Source organism: Notolepis coatsorum, assembly GCF_963971535.1.
Source record: "Notolepis coatsorum genome assembly, chromosome: 11".
Lineage (NCBI taxonomy): Eukaryota > Metazoa > Chordata > Actinopteri > Aulopiformes > Paralepididae > Notolepis > Notolepis coatsorum.
The window spans coordinates 105238630-105261574 of record NC_140175.1 but is presented as its reverse complement, the minus strand read 5'-3'; the positions used below and the strand labels follow the sequence as shown (position 1 = coordinate 105261574).

Genomic DNA, 22945 nt, shown 5'->3' with positions numbered 1-22945 from the left:
AACGACTAAATTGGGATGGGGAGAAAAAAATTAAAATCAGGCGGAGAAAAAGAGGATTAAAAAAAAATTATAATATTCTTTTTAGGGATGGCTCCGATACTCGGTATCGGTCCGATACTGGTCAAATTCACGGGATCGGAAAAACAGGAAGTATTTTCCGATCCGATACATGCCGTAAAGCGTGCCATCACTTCAACCGTAGTAGCACGACAACAACGTTAGCGTTAGCTAAACGTGAGCGCCACAGTCATGTCAGCTGTGTGGAGTTATTTTAATCTCAAAGAAGAAAAGTTTTGGCAAATCGGCATTTTATCTCCGACACTGCTATCCCAAATAAGTACAATGTTGTGTTTCTTTTTCAAACGTAGCCAAGAGTCAAGATCATAACCCTATCAAAACAGCAGTCATATATTTTCAGCACTACGTTTGTTTACCAATGATTTTAAAATCTCTGTGCATTGCACCGGAAAACGGGGGCGAGGATAGGAAGTCGTCATGAAATCGCTGTAGTCTTATTTATATATTAACTAAAAGATTTGAACAAAATAAAAAGCAGCAGCACTATTGCATAATTGCTATGTATTTATTATTTTAGGGGGGTAGGATTTGTTTCACAGTTTTAGCATGATGTTTTATAGATGGCTAGGTTAAACACAGGTTTTTGTTTTTAAGAGGGGGGGGGGGGTGTATCGTGCCATCATCCCTAAAATTCTTCTTTTTTCTTTCGAATGTTGATTTCGAATTCGAACGTCAACGTTATGAATGAAGCTTCGAACTCGGTACAGCCCTAGACATTTGGTAGTACAGCACGAGTGACCGTTGTACACACTGTACAATGACAGTTGACCTACCTCAAACCCTGGCCTCTTTTCTCAAGCCTCCAATCAGGACCCTTGCTTTCTCAGACAAACAAAAGGGAAGCAACAGTTGTGATTGGAGGATGGAGAAAAGAGGGCAGAGCTTGCGGTCAATAGGACAGTTTATCACTGCATCACTCTCCACACACTTGGTTCCTACACCCACCTGCCTACGATGAAGAAGTTCAAGTTCCTTTTATTGCCACACGGCCAGGCCGGTGGGGGGGTCACTAATGATATTTTGTTTGCGCGTGTGATGGTATGGTGTTTGTGTAACGAGTCCAGAGTGGGGAGTTTGCAGTTGATAATTTTGGATGCCCTTTTTATGACCCTATCCAGTGGTGTGTGTTTGGGTGTGTTGCCGTACCATGCAGTGATGGATAAAGACAGAATGTTTTGTATTATGGCTGTGTAGAATTGGACCATTAAATTCTTCCTGACCTTATATTTCCTGAGTTGTCTCTGAGGTGAAATAGTCTCTGATTAGCTGTTTTGAGTAGATAGGTGGTGTGATGGTCCCAGCTCAGTTAATTGTTGATGTGTGTTCCTAGGAATTTGAATGTGTCTGTGGCAGAGATGGGTTGGTTGTTAATGAGCATGGGTGTTTTAGTGGGTGTGTTTTTCCTGAAGTCAATGATTAGTTCAACTGTCTTACTTTCATTTAGTATGAGATTATGTTCTCTGCACAACGTTGCTCCACCTCTGACCGGTAGTCATCCTCCTTGTTGTTGGAGATCAGCCCTAAGATGGTGGTGTCGTCCACGTATTTCAGCGTCTTGACTGACGGGGATGCTGATCGGAGGTTGTTGGTGTAAAGGGAGAAAAGCCACTGGGATAGAAGAACACACCCCTGTGGTACCCCGATGTTGGTGGTCAGAGGGAGAGAGGTGAGGTTCTTGTAGCAGACTACTTGGTTGCGGCCCTTCAGTGTGTCCAGCAGCCAGAAACAGAGGGAGGGGGCAATGTTCATGTTGGCCAGGGTTTGGAACAGTATGAGGGGGTCAATGGTGTTGAAGGCGCTGCTGAAGTCGATGAAAAGTATCCGTGTGTAACTGTTCTTGGTCTCCAGGTGCTGGAGGGTGTAGTGCAGTGCCAGGTTGACTGCATCGTCAGTAGACCGGTTTGAGCGATAGGCGAATTGTAGGGGGTCCATCAGGGGGGATGTGAGTGTTTTGAGAAATGACAGGACTAGACGTTCCAGCACCTTCATGGCTACTGCTGTCAAGGCCACAGGTCTGTAGTCATTAAGGCTAACATGGCAGCCATGTATTGTCCAACCCCATGGTCTCTCCTCTCTCTCCAACCCCATGGTCTCTCCTCTCTCTCCAACCCCATGGTCTCCTCTCTCTCTCCAACCCCATGGTCTCCCCTCTCTCTCCAACCCCATGGTCTCCCCTCTCTCTCCAACCCCATGGTCTCCTCTCTCTCTCCAACCCCATGGTCTCCTCTCTCTCTCCAACCCCATGGTCTCCTCTCTCTCTCCAACCCCATGGTCTCCCCTCTCTCTCCAACCCCATGGTCTCTCCTCTCTCTCCAACCCCATGGTCTCCCCTCTCTCTCCAACCCCATGGTCTCTCCTCTCTCTCCAACCCCATGGTCTCCCCTCTCTCTCCAACCCCATGGTCTCCCCTCTCTCTCCAACCCCATGGTCTCCTCTCTCTCCAACCCCATGGTCTCCCCCCTCTCTCCAACCCCATGGTCTCCCCCCTCTCCAACCCCATGGTCTCCCCTCTCTCTCCAACCCCATGGTCTCCCCTCTCTCTCCAACCCCATGGTCTCCTCTCTCTCTCCAACCCCATGGTCTCCTCTCTCTCTCCAACCCCATGGTCTCCTCTCTCTCCAACCCCATGGTCTCCTCTCTCTCTCCAACCCCATGGTCTCCTCTCTCTCCAACCCCATGGTCTCCTCTCTCTCTCCAACCCCATGGTCTCCTCTCTCTCCAACCCCATGGTCTCCTCTCTCTCTCCAACCCCATGGTCTCCTCTCTCTCTCCAACCCCATGGTCTCCTCTCTCTCCAACCCCATGGTCTCCTCTCTCTCTCCAACCCAGCGTTTCCGTTAGCCGGTAATTACCGGTTTTTGACCGGCAAAATCTGTTGAAGTCCGACTTATTTAATATCTCCGGTCTTAATGTCCGGTGAAAATAATTCCCTGAGTCTAAGCACAATTTGATTATTTGAATTGTATTAAAATAGGCTAAAATTAAATAGCCTATGCGATGAACGAAACGATCATTACATTTGTTTCCTCGTTGCTTCTAATAATGACAACGACGTTGTCAGCGAGAGCTTAGTGCTGGGTGTGCGAGTGCATGTGAAGCTGCAGAGCCAGAGAGGCAACGGCACAATGCAGTATTCCATCAGTACTCCAATTCGGCCATTTTCAGCCAATGTTGGGTGGGGGGCGCTGTTGTGCGGTTCCCAGAAAAGAGCCAATAACAGCTGAATGAGCTTCTCTGCAGCGCCATACTCTTTGCAAATAAGTTGTTGCGAGGTGGAGAGAGTCGTCACGCAAACCACGATAATGTTGCCGCCTCTCTGCTTTCTCAGTTCTTCGCTTGATATAATTAATACAAATGTCCAATATAACGGAATTCGTTAGCTCATAAAAATGTGATTATAAGTTTAGTGTCGGACCGACTGCCCACATACGCGGTCTATTTTAGTTCAAGTCAGCAGCAGCACGGAGTATCGAGGGACTTATTTTATTTGGAATATATTAATTAATGACTGTATACGCAAAAGTAGCCTAGTTTTAAGTAATAATATTATAAATCTACATGCCTTGAGGATGACATTCTTTATTCTAAACTATGACCGGAATTAATCTCATTTGTCCGGTAGATTGAAATCTTGCAGGTCACGGAGACCGACAACAATTTTTTCTAACGGAAACCCTGCTCCAACCCCATGGTCTCCTCTCTCTCCAACCCCATGGTCTCCTCTCTCTCTCCAACCCCATGGTCTCCTCTCTCTCTCCAACCCCATGGTCTCCTCTCTCTCCAACCCCATGGTCTCCCCTCTCTCTCCAACCCCATGGTCTCCCCTCTCTCTCCAACCCCATGGTCTCCCCTCTCTCTCCAACCCCATGGTCTCTCCTCTCTCTCCAACCCCATGGTCTCCCCTCTCTCTCCAACCCCATGGTCTCCCCCCTCTCCAACCCCATGGTCTCTCCTCTCTCTCCAACCCCATGGTCTCCCCTCTCTCTCCAACCCCATGGTCTCCCCTCTCTCTCCAACCCCATGGTCTCCCCTCTCTCTCCAACCCCATGGTCTCTCCTCTCTCTCCAACCCCATGGTCTCCCCTCTCTCCAACCCCATGGTCTCTCCTCTCTCTCCAACCCCATGGTCTCTCCTCTCTCTCCAACCCCATGGTCTCTCCTCTCTCTCCAACCCCATGGTCTCTCCTCTCTCTCCAACCCTATGGTCTCCCCCCTCTCCAACCCCATGGTCTCCCCCCTCTCCAACCCCATGGTCTCTCCTCTCTCTCCAACCCCATGGTCTCTCCTCTCTCTCCAACCCCATGGTCTCTCCTCTCTCTCTAACCCCATGGTCTCTCCCCTCTCTCCAACCCCATGGTCTCCTCTCTCTCTCCAACCCCATGGTCTCTCCCCCCTCTCCAACCCCATGGTCTCCCCCCTCTCCAACCCCATGGTCTCCCCTCTCTCTCCAACCCCATGGTCTCTCCTCTCTCTCCAACCCCATGGTCTCCCCTCTCTCTCCAACCCCATGGTCTCCCCCCTCTCCAACCCCATGGTCTCCCCTCTCTCTCCAACCCCATGGTCTCTCCTCTCTCTCCAACCCCATGGTCTCCTCTCTCTCTCCAACCCCATGGTCTCCCCTCTCTCTCCAACCCCATGGTCTCTCCTCTCTCTCCAACCCCATGGTCTCTCCTCTCTCTCCAACCCCATGGTCTCCTCTCTCTCTCCAACCCCATGGTCTCTCCTCTCTCTAACCCCATGGTCTCCCCTCTCTCTCCAACCCCATGGTCTCCCCTCTCTCTCCAACCCCATGGTCTCCCCTCTCTCTCCAACCCCATGGTCTCCTCTCTCTCTCCAACCCCATGGTCTCCTCTCTCTCTCCAACCCCATGGTCTCCCCTCTCTCTCCAACCCCATGGTCTCCCCTCTCTCTCCAACCCCATGGTCTCCTCTCTCTCTCCAACCCCATGGTCTCCCCTCTCTCTCCAACCCCATGGTCTCCCCTCTCTCTCCAACCCCATGGTCTCCTCTCTCTCTCCAACCCCATGGTCTCTCCTCTCTCTCCAACCCCATGGTCTCTCCTCTCCAACCCCATGGTCTCTCCTCTCTCTCTAACCCCATGGTCTCCTCTCTCTCCAACCCCATGGTCTCTCCTCTCTCTCTCCAACCCCATGGTCTCCTCTCTCTCTCCAACCCCATGGTCTCCTCTCTCTCTCCAACCCCATGGTCTCCTCTCTCTCCAACCCCATGGTCTCTCCTCTCTCTCCAACCCCATGGTCTCCTCTCTCTCCAACCCCATGGTCTCCCCCCTCTCCAACCCCATGGTCTCTCCTCTCTCTCCAACCCCATGGTCTCCCCTCTCTCTCCAACCCCATGGTCTCCCCTCTCTCTCCAACCCCATGGTCTCCTCTCTCTCTCCAACCCCATGGTCTCCTCTCTCTCTCCAACCCCATGGTCTCCTCTCTCTCTCCAACCCCATGGTCTCCCCTCTCTCTCCAACCCCATGGTCTCCTCTCTCTCTCCAACCCCATGGTCTCCTCTCTCTCTCCAACCCCATGGTCTCCCCTCTCTCTCCAACCCCATGGTCTCCTCTCTCTCTCCAACCCCATGGTCTCCTCTCTCTCCAACCCCATGGTCTCCTCTCTCTCTCCAACCCCATGGTCTCCCCTCTCTCTCCAACCCCATGGTCTCCCCTCTCTCTCCAACCCCATGGTCTCCTCTCTCTCTCCAACCCCATGGTCTCCCCTCTCTCTCCAACCCCATGGTCTCCTCTCTCTCTCCAACCCCATGGTCTCCTCTCTCTCCAACCCCATGGTCTCCTCTCTCTCTCCAACCCCATGGTCTCTCCTCTCTCTCCAACCCCATGGTCTCCTCTCTCTCCAACCCCATGGTCTCCCCTCTCCAACCCCATGGTCTCCCCTCTCCAACCCCATGGTCTCCCCTCTCCAACCCCATGGTCTCCTCTCTCTCCAACCCCATGGTCTCCCCTCTCCAACCCCATGGTCTCCTCTCTCTCCAACCCCATGGTCTCCCCTCTCCAACCCCATGGTCTCCCCTCTCCAACCCCATGGTCTCCTCTCTCTCCAACCCCATGGTCTCCCCTCTCTCTCCAACCCCATGGTCTCCCCTCTCCAACCCCATGGTCTCCCCTCTCCAACCCCATGGTCTCCCCTCTCCAACCCCATGGTCTCCCCTCTCCAACCCCATGGTGTCCCCTCTCCCACGTGTCCAGGAGGAGGCTGGAAGGTGAGGAACAACAGCGAGGGCTCCTCCTCGCGGCCCGCCGTCCTTCGCTCCAAGAACAAAGGCCTGCAGGACGGCAGCCATGGAGACAAGCGCAAGAAGTTTGGAGCCGAGGACTTTGTGAGTTTGTGGAGAGAGATGGTGTTGTGCCTCGTCCATTGTGTTTCTGTCTCTCTCTCAGTCTCTTTGTCAGTCTCTCTGTCTGTCTCTCTGTCTCTCTGTCTGTCTCGGTCTCTCTAATGCACACATGATACATAGCAATCTCTCCCTCTCTCTTTGTCTCTCTCCGTCCCCCTCATCTCTCTCTATCCCTCTGTCTTTCTCTCATCCCCCTCTATCCCTCTGTCTTTCTCTCATCCCCCTCTATCTCTCTCAGTCTTTCTCTCATCCCCCTCTATCCCTCTGTCTTTCTCTCATCCCCCTCTCATCTCTCTCTATCCCTTTGTCTTTCTCTCTCTAACGCACACATGATGTTGTTTCTATATGGAGGTGGTGAAATACAGACTTGTTTTTACATGGATGTGGTGAAATACAGTCTGTTTCTACATGGATGTGGTGAAATACAGACTGTTGTTTCTACATGGATGTGGTGAAATGCAGACTGTTGTTTCTACATGGATGTGGTGAAATGCAGACTGTTGTTTCTACATGGAGATGGTGAAATGCAGACTGTTGTTTCTACATGGAGATGGTGAAATACAGACTGTTTCTACATGGAGATGGTGAAATGCAGACTGTTGTTTCTACATGGAGGTAGTGAAATACAGACTGTTGTTTCTACATGGAGATGGTGAAATACAGACTGTTGTTTCTACATGGAGATGGTGAAATGCAGACTGTTGTTTCTACATGGAGATGGTGAAATACAGACTGTTGTTTCTACATGGAGATGGTGAAATGCAGACTGTTGTTTCTACATGGAGATGGTGAAATACAGACTGTTGTTTCTACATGGAGATGGTGAAATGCAGACTGTTGTTTCTACATGGAGATGGTGAAATACAGACTGTTGTTTCTACATGGAGATGGTGAAATACAGACTGTTGTTTCTACATGGAGATGGTGAAATGCAGACTGTTCTTTGTGGCCTTGTTCCCCAGACGCCTGATGTTGTTCTCACGCTCTTTTCTTCCGCAGCCGTCGCTCAACCCCGACGCAGGACGGGAGCTCAACCAGAACAAAGCCGTCACGGCTGGAGTATGGGGTGAGCTTGCTTCCTTCGCACTCTGTGGCCAGATCCAGATTCCCTTCTCTCTGCCCTCCTAGCCCCCAGTTCTGGAGGGCCCTCGACTGGGTAGTGGCTCTTCAGAACAGAGAGGAAGGGGTTGAAATCTTTACCCTTCGTTACATCATCAGTAGGGATGGCTACCGAATCTGGTACTTTTAAAGGGTATCGATCGAATCACGTCTGTACTACCGAGTACCGATTCACGTGAGATCCACCGGTGGCACATTTCGGTACTGTAAAAAAAAAATATATATATATATATATATATATATATTTATTTTTGAAGTCTGATGACGTCACAACTTCGTTTACCACGAAACCTATGAATTGTGCCGCGCGTTTACGTCAACGTTCATGCGCACAAGGCACAATACACGCTTACCTAGGATTTTACTTTATTCAACAACAAAGTAATCGGGGCAATGGCAAGCCGAAAACGGTCCCAAGTGTGGTTACACTTTACAAAGCTAGATGCAGACAACGCTCGCTGCAATATTATATATATATATTAACACTTTAATCGCCGGGGTTAAATTCATAATTTACCATCCCTCGCCAGCCCTATTTGTCTATGGAGAAGTTCCCCTTCTTTGCAGGGCTATAACTTTTTTAATTCTATTGCTAAATTGCCATTATTATGGCCCATTCAATGTCCTATATGTATTGTTCAGGGTGTAGCAACGTTAAACTTTTTCATTCACATATTCATACTAAAATATGGTCTAAAGTATAAGTATGTTTTTATTGTTTTCTGCAGCTTTCTTCAGAACGTGATTTATAGCCCTAAATGCATTATATTGATGATCAAATACAGTTTGGTAGGAATCTGTGCGAGATAAAAAATTTCAAATGGACGTGCTTCTAGAAGTTTCTACGTATCATCTGATGATGACCGGATGGGCGGGGGATCGTTTATAATTCCGTGGGCAGCGTTCGATGATTCATCCAGAGTGGGTCATATGTTCATCAGAGCAGTTAGTAAAGAACACGTTAGAATATAACGCTGAATCTTACCGTGGCTTCCTCGCGCCGCTGGCAGATGAGCGTGAACAGAATTTTTTCTATTATGGGATGTAGAAATGCCCGATCCATTTCCAGGTTGTATAATAGTATATACGTCCAAATCATGTTGTTTTTTCGAGTTATTTGCACCGATCGATGTTCACTGTATCAAGACGGAGTCTCTCTAACGATAGCGAGTGGCCGGACCACATATGGATGAGCACTACCGGTTCAAAGGTTAATATCTGGTTGGCGATCTGCCGATCGGCCACCAGATGGCGCTCTTGAACCGCTAGAGAGTTGAGAGGAGATCAGCAGTGTGTCTCAGGGCTCCGGAAAGGAAATATGATTTCGATGACAGATTTTTGAAATATTGACATCAAAGACGAGTTACGGCGTCTTCGGCAGAATGAGCATGGCTAGGAATGACGAGTTCCGGCGTTTTCGGCGGTTAAAGTGTTAACAAATTGTTCTAAATAAATAATAATGATAATAAATCATTTGAAGTTTGGACTAATTTCTTACAACGGAGGTAGATGGATAAAAAAAGATTTTTCTCCGTTTTTCTCCCCGTCCCAATTTAGTCGTTGTGCCAATTCCCCCCCCTCCCCTGCCTGGTTGTTGTGCGCATGTTCTCCTACTGGTCGGTACAAGGGAACCCTGAAGTCATCCGCACGCTTCCTCCGACACATGTGGAGACAGCCAGTGACTCTTTTTTCACCTGGCAGCGAGGACTCTCATTGGTGAAGCGTAACGCGTGGGAGGTCACGCTGCCTTCACCAAGTCCTGCCTCCGCTGAGCAAGCGCCCAGACCTGACCTGTAGGCGTCGCTGTCCACAAAGCCAGTTTCCCACCCACGGCTTCCCTCCCCCTAACTCAGCCAAACGAGTTAGTATGACGATCAGCCCAAGCCAAGGCATTTGCATGTTCTTGGTATCTAGGGACATCTATGGACCTCAGGGAATGTATTCCCAGTGTCAGAAATATTGTGTCTGTTACTAGGCCTAAGTAAATTGTAATGAAACAAAGGAGAATATAAAAAAATGTGTCATCTTTGATGGTGAAATAACACCATGCTAACATTGGCCAGACATGACAAATTGCCACTGAGCTCATTCAGCACCCCTACACAACCCTACACTCACACACAACCCTACACTCACACATAACTCTACACTCACACATAACTCTACACTCACACACAACCCTACACTCACACATAACCCTACACTCGCACATAACTCTACACTCGCACATACCTCTACACTCCCACATAACTCTACACTCGCACATAACTCTACACTCACACAACCCTACACTCACACATAACTCTACACTCGCACATAACTCTACACTCACACACAACCCTACACTCACACATAACTCTACACTCCCACACAACCCTACACTCGCACACAACCCTACACTCACACAACCCTACACTCGCACACAACCCTACACTCACACAACCCTACACTCACACACAACCCTACACTCACACATAACTCTACACTCCCACATACCTCTACACTCGCACATAACTCTACACTCGCACATAACTCTACACTCACACATACCTCTACACTCGCACATAACTCTACACTCGCACATAACTCTACACTCACACATAACCCTACACTCACACATACCTCTACACTCACACATACCTCTACACTCCCACACAACCCTACACTCGCACATAACTCTACACTCACACATAACCCTACACTCACACATACCTCTACACTCACACATAACTCTACACTCACACATACCTCTACACTCACACACAACTCTACACTCACACATACCTCTACACTCACACATAACTCTACACTCACACATACCTCTACACTCACACACAACTCTACACTCCCACATACCTCTACACTCACACATAACTCTACACTCACACATACCTCTACACTCACACATAACTCTACACTCACACATAACTCTACACTCCCACATAACTCTACACTCCCACATAACTCTACACTCCCACATAACTCTACACTCACACACAACTCTACACTCACACATAACTCTACACTCACACACAACCCTACACTCACACACAACCCTACACTCACACATAACCCTACACTCACACACAACCCTACACTCACACACAACCCTACACTCACACACAACCCTACACTCACACATAACCCTACACTCACACACAACCCTACACTCACACACAACCCTACACTCACACATAACCCTACACTCACACACAACCCTACACTCACACATAACTCTACACTCACACATAACTCTACACTCACACACAACTCTACACTAGGGCTGCACGATTAATCGATTTTAAATCTAAAAATCGCGATTTGTAATGATGCAATTATCAAATCGTAAAAAAAACGCATTTTTTTCTTTTTTTTAAACCAGGAAGTCCCATTGAGATACAATATCGGTTTGGGAGAGGGAGGTAAGGGGTTGTAGATTGTGTGTTGTGAAGTTTAGACTTCAGAGAGGGAGAGTAAAGTACAGGAAAAAAGGTACCGTTGGGTACCGGTATCGATTCCCAGGTAAAAAGAAACATTTTCAGGCTCGGTGTCCCGAAAAGAACCACCGCGTAGGCCAGATGCAAGCCGCATTTTACAATAAACATCTGTGGGGCTGCTTTAAAAAATATATATAATCGCAAGTTTAATCGCAATCGCAATATCTGTCCGAAAAATCGCAATTAGATTATTTCCCAAAATCGTGCAGCCCTACTCTACACTCACACATAACTCTACACTCTCACATAACTCTACACTCACACATAACTCTACACTCACACATAACTCTACACTCACACATAACTCTACACTCACACATAACCCTACACTCACACATAACCCTACACTCACACATACCTCTACACTCACACATAACTCTACACTCACACATACCTCTACACTCACACATAACTCTACACTCACACATAACCCTACACTCACACATAACTCTACACTCACACATAACTCTACACTCACACATAACCCTACACTCACACATAACTCTACACTCGCACATAACTCTACACTCACACATAACCCTACACTCACACATACCTCTACACTCACACATAACTCTACACTCACACATAACCCTACACTCACACATAACCCTACACTCACACATAACCCTACACTCACACATAACCCTACACTCACACATAACTCTACACTCACACACAACCCTACACTCACACATAACTCTACACTCACACACAACCCTACACTCACACATAACTCTACACTCACACAACCCTACACTCACACATAACCCTACACTCACACATAACTCTACACTCACACACAACCCTACACTCACACATAACTCTACACTCACACATAACTCTACACTCACACATAACTCTACACTCACACATAACTCTACACTCACACATAACCCTACACTCACACATAACTCTACACTCACACATAACTCTACACTCACACACAACCCTACACTCACACATAACTCTACACTCACACAACCCTACACTCACACATAACCCTACACTCACACATAACTCTACACTCACACATAACTCTACACTCACACATAACTCTACACTCACACATAACCCTACACTCACACATAACTCTACACTCACACATAACTCTACACTCACACATAACCCTACACTCACACATAACTCTACACTCACACATAACTCTACACTCACACATAACTCTACACTCACACAACCCTACACTCACACATAACTCTACACTCACACAACCCTACACTCACACATAACCCTACACTCACACATAACTCTACACTCACACATAACTCTACACTCACACATAACTCTACACTCACACATAACCCTACACTCACACATAACTCTACACTCACACATAACTCTACACTCACACATACCTCTACACTCACACATAACTCTACACTCACACATAACTCTACACTCACACAAACGTTATAATACCAATACAATAGGGTCCAGGTGCAGCGCCGGAGAATCCTGGCCGTAGCTCTGCTCGAGGCTACTCGAGTATAGGTCCAGGTGCAGCTCCGGAGAATCCTGGCCGTAGCTGGAGGCTACTAGAGTACACACAGACAGTGGAGCTTGTTGCGTGGTGGCGATGTCTCGCAGATAATACCAGTACAAGTCTAATTATATAATATATATATTTTATAAAAAAAAAAAAAAAAAAAAATTATATAAAATAAAAATTTTTTTTTATCAAAAACGATGATACCGTGATATATACCGTTACCGTCTATGCTTCAAATTATACCGTGATATAAATTTTAGACCATACCGTCCACCCCTACTGTATTGTACCCATTCTGCAATCTGTTAATTAAAATGTTCAATCAATCAGTATATATTTGTTATTTATTTTTGGTATAGTAACAAGCATAATTTAATGTTGCCCAGTTGTGGCCTGTTGAGGGGTATTTCATATCAAAAGTTCCAAAACATCTATTGTGTTTGTATTTGTATGATCCACTATATAAACATAGTAATTATAATATCTACATACATGGCATTTGATTGGAGGCTAGTCTCACTTTGTCCCACAGCAACATTCAAATAGTTTAGATTTGTGTATGTTGTTTATGTAAAACAATTACTTGAAAGTAACACAACTAGTTATAATTTGTAACTGAGTAAGTAATTTAGTTACTTTTTGGAAGAAGTAACTGTAACTAGTTACTTTTTAAAAGTAACTTGCCCAACACTGATTGTAACGGGGTGTAATGATGCGACCTCACAACGATTAAATTCGCTTACGATTCTTCAGGCAACGATTCAATGCATCATGAAATCTCTTCATTTGACCACGATTCGATTCGTTACATTTTCTATCAGTTAATAACCCCCAAAAATTTGAATACACAAATGTGGCTGGGGGAACTGATTCACTCACTTTTATTTTTAATTTTTAATTTAGATTATAATAGTTTCTAACATTTTCAATTCGATGCAGTTGAATCGTCACATTGTAACTGAAGCTCCTCTGCTGTGTCCTCTCTCAGAGCACCCTCCAAACCCTCAGTCCAGAAGCTCTAACTGAAGCTCCTCTGCTGTGTCCTCTCTCAGAGCACCCTCCAAACTCTCAGTCCAGAAGCTCTAACTGAAGCTCCTCTGCTGTGTCCTCTCTCAGAGCACCCTCCAAACCCTCAGTCCAGAAGCTCTAAGATGATGGTGATTAAACGTGTCCCCAGAGAGGACTTGTCATCATCATCCCAGCAACAAGTCCCGGCGCGGAACGGCACCGGGCCCACCATCCACAAGGCACCCGTCACCAAGTTTGCCTCTCTGCCAGTCAAGGTGAGAAGAAACGACCACCTAAACTCCTGGTTTCCCAGAAGACCATATATATACAGTATTAACCTCTTAAGCCCTAACCCTATTTTCAGAAAATCCACCTAAAAATCCACACCTAAGTAAATGGAAGATTGCTCCATTTCTACAAGGTCCATTTGCATGTTCTTGGTATCTGGGGACATCTTTTTTTGTGATTAAAAAAGAATATTTCACATGAAACAAGACGCAACACAATACAATAATAATACATAAAAAGACATCACAGGACAGTAACTTATTACAATACTGACGAGACAATAATAGAGATAGATTAGAAATAATAATAAAAAGGGCGGCTGAGTGGCACAGTGGGCAAGGCGCTCGCCACTAACTCAGGAGATGCTGGTATCGAGCCCAGCTCTCGGCGTTGCTACCGGCTTGGCCGGCCGTCATACTAACACAATTGGCAGTGTTAGAGGGTGGGAAAGCCGGTGGGTGGGGATTGGACGTTGTGGACAGCGACTCCTACAGGTTGGTTGGGTGACGCCGGTACGGCGGAAACAGGAAGTAGCGGGGGCAGCGTGAGCCTCCCACGCGTTACTCCTCGCCACTGAGTTCGAGCTGCTGCGGCGAAAAGATGCGACGGCTGCCTCCTCGTGTACCGGAGGGGACACGTGATGCAAGGCTTCTATCCTCACTACAGCCGACCAGTGGGAGGCATAGTCTAGCAACGTTCAAGACAGGGGAGGGAAGAATTGGATATACGAAATTGGGATGGGAGAAAAATAGAAAATAAGGAGAAAAAGTGGATAAATTTTTTTTTTTATAATAATAAAAACAGAATATAAAATTATATTGCCACAGACATTACAAAAGACATTTCTTTCTTTGCTGCTAGATCATGGATTTTATTCTCTCAGCCGCCGACGCCCACAAACCAATGTTGAATTCTAAAGTGTACTTGTTGGTGATTGGGGTTACGGGAGGCCAGTGTAATATTAGTCCAGACATCATCCCAATCAAACTCAGAGTCCAGTTCTGGAATGTCTTCCCGCCAAATTATATCTAATGGGAGGTTCTTGTATGTGGACCTGAGTAAGAGTGTATAGAAATCTGAAACGAAGCCCCTTGAGGTTGTTCTGTCTCCGCTGAGTTTTTAAAAAGGGTGTGGCTGTTACGGCTGACCCCACGGGACCCCATGCGCCCTGAGCACCGCCCTCAGGTTGACCCCACGGGACCCCATGCGCCCTGAGCACCGCCCTCAGGTTGACCCCACGGGACCCCATGCGCCCTGAGCACCGCCCTCAGGTTGACCCCACGGGACCCCATGCGCCCTGAGCACCGCCCTCAGGTTGACCCCACGGGACCCCATGCGCCCTGAGCACCGCCCTCAGGTTGACCCCACGGGACCCCATGCGCCCTGAGCACCGCCCTCAGGTTGACCCCACGGGACCCCATGCGCCCTGAGCACCGCCCTCAGGTTGACCCCACGGGACCCCATGCGCCCTGAGCACCGCCCTCAGGTTGACCCCACGGGACCCCATGCGCCCTGAGCACCGCCCTCAGGTTGACCCCACGGGACCCCATGCGCCCTGAGCACCGCCCTCAGGTTGACCCCACGGGACCCCATGCGCCCTGAGCACCGCCCTCAGGTTGACCCCACGGGACCCCATGCGCCCTGAGCACCGCCCTCAGGTTGACCCCACGGGACCCCATGCGCCCTGAGCACCGCCCTCAGGTTGACCCCACGGGACCCCATGCGCCCTGAGCACCGCCCTCAGGTTGACCCCACGGGACCCCATGCGCCCTGAGCACCGCCCTCAGGTTGACCCCACGGGACCCCATGCGCCCTGAGCACCGCCCTCAGGTTGACCCCACGGGACCCCATGCGCCCTGAGCACCGCCCTCAGCTGCAAATGGAACAAGGAGGAGGAGCCGGGAAGGTCATAAAATTCACGTTTTGAAACGCGCAAAGGCCGGTTTTATCATAAACATCTCCTAGTGTGGACTCCCTTCCTTTCCCACTGAGGGTTGTTAATGGGTTTATGCCCAACAAGTAATTGTTGGTTATGAAATATTGGAGAGTCAAGGTGCCATTTGGGCAGGGCACTTGATGGTACAAGATCTCTGTGTGTTACGCCATGTCTGAATCACATGGGAGATGAGACCAAATCGTAATTGACATTTTATAATCGAAGTGTTGGAGTATATTATATCTTGTAGGCTGGGGGAGCATTGAGCTAACAAAGTTTATTCTGGGTAATACGTTAATTTTGATAATGGATGCTCGGGCTTGTAGCGAGTTGGGGAGGCTCGACCATCTATTGAGATCCTGAAGTATTTAGTTGTACGTGCCTGCTGTATAATTGTGTCTAACAGTCTGACTCGGGTGGGGAAAATCTCAATGCAGAGGTATTTGAAATGTTCAACTATGGGGATGTCCGCCAGGAGGACCACAGCTCTGGACAACTCATTAAGGTGTAGACAAGCAGATTTGGGCCAGTTGATTTTTAAGCCAGTTCACCAAATTCGTCAATTATCCTAAGTAAGTTTGTGGCCGATTTGGAGGGGTCCTGCATACAAATCTGTAAATCGTCCGCATAAAGAGCAATTTTGTGATGGGTATCTTTGATTGTTATACTAGGGACAGTTTCTTCCGTTTGTCTTATAAATTGAGCTAATGGTTCTAGGGAAAGCGCAAAAAGCCTGGGACTCAAAGGACAACCCTTTCTAGAAGACCTCGAAACTGAGAAGAGGGAGGAGCAGATCTTGCGGAGCACTGTCGACACACTGCCTGGCAAAGCAATAATTGTTATCCCCCCAAGGGCCATCCACTATTATTAACCAACCTAAAACATGTTGGCCATTGTAGCTTGCATATCAAAAACACTAGGCTAACGGGCGAGCTCAACAGCTTAGCCCATCATAACCCGCTAGCTAAAAATGCAAACTTGGGACGAACATAGCCCAGCTAGCTTAATGCAATACAGATTTCTGGCCACACGCACATGGTTCACCTAGCTCAATTGAACAGTGTGGCTTTCCAATGATACCCCACGTGGGAATGAGCGAATCCGGGATCTAGGTGAAAAGTCACAAGCGAAAACAGGAAGAGAAAAAAAGCAGAATGCATTGGACTCAATGAGAAAACTGAAACCGGCAGAGCTTTCTTTTTTCCCCCCAGTTGACCAAAATCGCTCCTATCACTCATTTCTGAACGAATTTTTATGAAATTTGGTGTACTATACAAAGATTTACTATACAAGACTTCAGGCTATGGACGCAGGGTGTTTGTTAGCCATACCAATTTGTTTGGAAATATACTTTTGGATATTGCAACTACTACGGAATAACGTGAGTACACAAGTTCAAGTTCAAAATAATTGTCTTTATTGTATCAGAACCTTCAGAATGTTATCTTTCAAAAGAGACCAGGCTCATGCATGTGCTATAAGTATAAAGTATAGTATTTTGGTTTGCAAAATAAGTATGCAGCCCTCAAGTTCAAGTAAAAAAATTGCCACTTTTCTGGGCCAGTTAAGAGGTTAATGCAATACAGTTTGTTAGCACACACACGTGGTTCACCTAGCTCAGGGGTGGGCAATTATTTTTCCCAGGGGGCCGAATGAGCAACTGAAAATATGTTGGGGGGCCGGGCCAAAATTCCAAACTCAATTATGCATAATATACATTTTATTTCTATATAAAAAGCAGTAAATGGCATTGTTTTGACCCCTGGTAAGAGTGTATGTTATTATTTGGCAATTAAAAGGTAAGGTTAGCTTTCAAAAATATAATTTATTCAAATAGAATTTATTTCAAATGATAAACAAAATGTGAAACATTAATAACAAAGGGCATTTTGAGTTTCATATACTATTGAAACAAGGATTTTCTTAGCTTTCTAAAGACATCACATCATCTTATAGCAAAAATAAACAAGACATGTCACTGAACTGTGTAAAGAAAAGTGTCCCAGTTTTGTAGCCTTTTTTACTTTACATGCCTATATTAAACATTTAATGTTTTCAGAACTGCAAAAAAAAGAAAAAAATATATCAAGTGTCCCATTTCACTTGTTATATTTCCACATTTTAGTGTTCTTCAGTTATTTTTTTTTCATTCAGTGTGAGAAATCCAGTCTCTGTTGAGCTTTAACAAGTCCATCAAAGTCAGGTTGCATGTCTGAGGTGGAGATGTGAAGCACAGCTGCCAGATGTTCATCAGTGAGAGAGGATCTGTACCATGACTTGGTAAACGTCATGACTGAGAATGTCTGTTCACATATGTAGGTGGATCCAAAGAGAACCAACATCTTCTGAGCATGTCTCCTAAGCGTATATTGTGCGTGTGAATGTTGACATGAAAAGAATTTTTTTTTTTTTTTTTTTTTGTATTATATTATCATGTAATAATACCCGTACAATGCCCATGTCTGACCTAGCTTAATTGAAAAGTCAGATGGTAGGGGTGTAACGGTACACAGAAGCCACGGTTCGGTACGTACCTCGGTATTGGGGTCACGGTTCGGTACGAGTTCGGTACAACAGGGGAAAAAAATTATAATTATTATTATTAAAGGGGAACTCCAACATTTTGGGAAATTAGCTTCTTTAACATCTTCCCTGGAGTTAGACAAGAAGATACATACCTTTTTTGTCTCTGTGCGTGCATTTAGCTTTGGGAATAGACGCTCCGTTAGCATAGCTTAGCTTCATCACTGGAAGTGAGGCAGATCCGTAGCCTTACAGTGCCTTACAGTGTATTGCAAGGTCTGACATTGACCAAACTTGATATGCATGACCTTGGTGGGCTCTAGGTCAACTCCTGAAAAGGGGGTCAATGTCAGACTTTGCAATCAAAAGTTAGGGGGCCCACTGAAATTATGGCAAGGGTTATTAGCCCCCTAACTTTTGATTGCAAAGTCTGACATTGACCCCCTTTTCAGGAGTTGACCTAGAGCCCACCAAGGTCATGCATATCAAGTTTGGTCAATGTCAGACCTTGCAATACACTGTAAGGCACTGTAAGGCTACGGATCTGCCTCACTTCCAGTGATGAAGCTAAGCTATGCTAACGGAGCGTCTATTCCCAAAGCTAAATGCACGCACAGAGACAAAAAAGGTATGTATCTTCTTGTCTAACTCCAGGGAAGATGTTAAAGAAGCTAATTTCCCAAAATGTTGGAGTTCCCCTTTAACACTTTGATTACCACTGGTTAAGATGGTAAAACGTGGTTGAATGCCGCCACCCACTTCAATGATAGCGTTGTGAACGCATAATCTCTGTCTTAAATTATGGCTATCTGTCTAATCTGCCCGTCGTTTATCAATGACTTGTTTGCAGTCAACATTGTCGAGACGGATTGTTTTTTAATCGGTTCATTTCCGTTTTATAGCATTTTGATTAGCATTTTGATTAGCATTTTCATTCAAAGTTTTCATTCAATCATTCAGCCGGCGACAGAATAATTTTGATTGACAGTCGAGTCTGCCAATTACGTCACACCGCTTGCACCCGCCCTGCTGTTCTTAGCACCAATCGGCAAGCGCTATTCGTTTTTTACTTTCCAGAATGTCCTCCATTGATTTTGACGAGAGCTCAACAACAACAACAACGTTAGCTCCCTGCGGCCGACGATAAGATTACCAGCGCACCGCAGCATGACTAAACGAGGCATAATGATTTTACTGCAACGAATGTTATAATAAAAGCCTTTCCATACATCTGTCTGATTGAAAACTTTATTAACAGACCGCAGAATGGGCACAACTCGGCACGGGCTGAGATATGAACGAGTAATGCTTGCTATCTATGTCGTCCTCGGATGTTGCTATGTTCGGGTAAATACGCTGATGTTATTGAACGTGTAACTATATAACGTTAATGCCACAAAATGAATGCCTTTGTTAATCATAAGTAGTAACTTTGATGCAGTAGTGTGTGTGTGGGGCGGCGTTGTTCAAAAGTTTGAACGTGTGGACCAGATTGACGCGACACAATCCTCTTGGGCAAAACATCACGATATCCACGATACGTTAAAAAAGTGTATCGTTAATGAACTGTACCCGATATTTATATAATATCGCCCAGCCCTAGTGGTAAGTCTCAAAGTGCTTCTTGAAGAGCTCTGTGAGGAACAACTTGATAGCAACCAGGCTAGGACCACTCAGCGTGGTTTCCGGCGTGCCTGGCGGTTGAGTTGTCGGCTACCGAGGACGCAGCACCGCGCCTATTCGTCTGTTTGCTTGCCATGTTGTCACAAAATTATTATACTGTCGAAATCATCAATTAAAAGGAAAATAAATACTAGTGAGGGCATTAAAAGTGTTGGTTTGTAAAAGTTAGGGGAGCAGTTGCAATGTGCAACCTCACTCCATGACACCGGGCCCGCCCTCATATCTAGGGACATCTATGGATCTCAGGTAATGTATTCCCAGTGTCAGAAATATTGTGTCTGTTACTTACTAGGCTTGAGTAAATTGATGAACCAAAGGAGAATATAAATCATCTTTTTTCATCTTTGACAGTGAATAACACCATGCTAAAAATGACCCCGCTCCTCCCGGGCAGCTTATTGATGTGTCCTTGATAGGGATGCACCGATCTGACTTTTTCAGTCCCGATACCGATACCTGGGTTTGGGTATCGGCCAATACCAATACCGATCCGATACCCATTGTCCACATTTTTCTTCAAAAAAAGTTTTTAAGAAATAATATTTATCCATGTTTTTTTTTATATATATATTAAAATATATTTTTTTTTAAGAATTGTAAAGGATCACAAGTGTGTTTTTGATTTGTTGTAAACAAAGACAGAAAATAAACTTCATTCATTCAATTAATAAACTGTATGCCTCACTGTCACTGTGTGGAAGAGACTGGGATCATTCTTTTGTGCAAGGCAACATCAGGCTTGACTTAAAACATTTCTTTCCTAAGTTAGTGAAACTAAATGTAACAAATTAACACATAGATATAAATGTACTGAATGGTTATTTCTTATTTTATTTCTTATTTAAAAAAAAAAAAATCAGATTCTTATTTTTTTTTACCGATACCCGATCCAGCTATTTTACTGATATCGGCGGCCGATACCAATATCGGATCGGTGCATCCCTAGTCCTTGAGCAAGACACTTACCCCTAATTGCTCCCGATGAGCAGGTGTGCACCTTGCATGGTTGCCTCCGCCGTCGGTGTGTGAGTGAAGGTGTGAGTGAATGGGTCAAATGTGAGTAACAAATTGTAAAGCGCTTTGGATAAAAGCGCTATATAAAAAAGAAGCCATTTAAAGGGAAGATGATTAAACGGTAGATATTGTAGAGACTGTACTGAATTCTGCCATCCGGACACATGCTATTTGAAATATGATTATAGAATATCAGGCCTATATATTATGGCCAAGTCGCACATCTATAGATCAGGCCAAATCTCCCCTTTCCAATGGCAGAGTTCAATCTGGATTTATTATCACCAGGCCTGATTCACAAACCGTGAATGAAATCTACTGTAAGTACAGTTACTTTTTTATAATGTAAATTTCTCCATTTTTCATCAGATTGCAACGCCGTTTTTTGCTAGACGTTCACAGAAAGGTAGAGAAACTAACTGCGTTCTGTTTTATGGCAATAACGTTCAGGTTTGTGGCATATTCCGAAAAATAAGAGAAATAAAAAAGTCAGATGCTTGACGGGCTGGCGTGAACCAGGAAGTGTAGTTTTTTATTTATTTATTCGAAAGCCCATCGAAAGTCCTGGGTCTCCTCTCCTCATAGGACTACAAACAAAATGGTGGCGTCATTTCCTCGTGTCAATACGCGCCTTGTTCTGACTAGATTTCTGTAACTAATATTACACTATTAACACTTAAAAACCATTGGTAAATAAACATAGTGCTGAATATATTCACTTTGACTGCTTTTTTGACAGGGTTAGGGTCTTTACTCTTGGCTACATTTGAGGAAAAGAATGCAACATTAATTCATACATTCTGTAGAGATGGATTTATGGTGTGATGTCATTGTCGGTCCGGTACTGGACCACTCAGTCGAGGTTAAGTGTTATAATGTATATAAGTGTTGAGCGATGCGCTGCTATGTTAGGTCGCCTAGACTCATTACATCAACACTGATTATTGTATTGTAAATGAGGGCTATTTTATTTTATTGCACTGCAGTACTGCATCATTTTACTGTCTATTCCAGGGGTTCCCAAACTTTTTCAGCTCGAGACCCAAAAGAGAAATTTGGTGTTTCCCCGGGACCCAAACTTACAAAAATACATCATGAATTGCCATAACATACATTTATAAACTACTGATAAAGAACACAACAAACCATGAATTTCAAATGTATATGAAATGTATTTATTTAATTATAAAAGTACATCACAGCAATAATCAGAGTGTAATGTTAAGTTGCTCACCACCTCATAACATACAATTTTGTAACACTTTTAAATGAACAAACATGTTCTACTCTCCTTTCTATTTCTCACCCCTTTTTCAACTCCATTTATTACCCCCTCCCTCAGTCCCTCAACCTTAAACCCCAACATTGAGCAACATTCTGATTAATTTGTACTGACTTATTTTAAAATTCTACTGACCTGACATCATGATAGAAGGGGTATAATATTTCATCTATGGCACAATGAAATCGAATGAGAGGTATGTGGCTGGTTGAAGTTTTCAACCAGCAGATCTATTCTGCGCTTGGTTTTTGAAAGTGCTATTCTGAGGTCATGCTGAGCATTTAGTCTGTTTCTGTATTTGTTTTTCAGGTATGCTAGAGTAGAAAACCCAGATTCACATAAGTATGTGGTGCCAAACTGAATCAACACATCTACAGCTTTTTTATTTAAATTTTTTTTTTAATTGTATTTTCTTTTTTTATTATTATTTATTGGCGACCCAATAAAAACGGGTCCGCGACCCATTTTGAGTCGCGACCCAGAGTTTGGGAACCGCTATTCTATTTTACTAACTTTTATTGCACAATTTTACTGTCTATTTTATAATTTTTATTACTGTCTATTTTAAAACTGAATCAAACCGTAAACAAAGAGGCCTATTGGGATGTTGCATCCTAATCCTTACCTTGCTGCTTTATTATTTATGCTC

General features: G+C 45.3%; 1 protein-coding gene across 2 annotated transcripts in view; it reads left to right on the top strand.

Moving 5' to 3' along the window:
- Window positions 1–22945, top strand: part of LOC311236964 (vasculin-like) — a 69994-nt gene that overhangs the window by 20393 nt on the left and 26656 nt on the right. For both annotated transcript variants that reach the window (XM_084324770.1, XM_084324771.1), the window contains exons 5-7: window positions 6288–6418; window positions 7436–7502; window positions 13679–13845. In XM_084324770.1, coding sequence (XP_084180896.1) covers window positions 6288–6418; window positions 7436–7502; window positions 13679–13845 — 365 coding nt within the window. The remainder of the gene's footprint in view (window positions 1–6287; window positions 6419–7435; window positions 7503–13678; window positions 13846–22945) is intronic.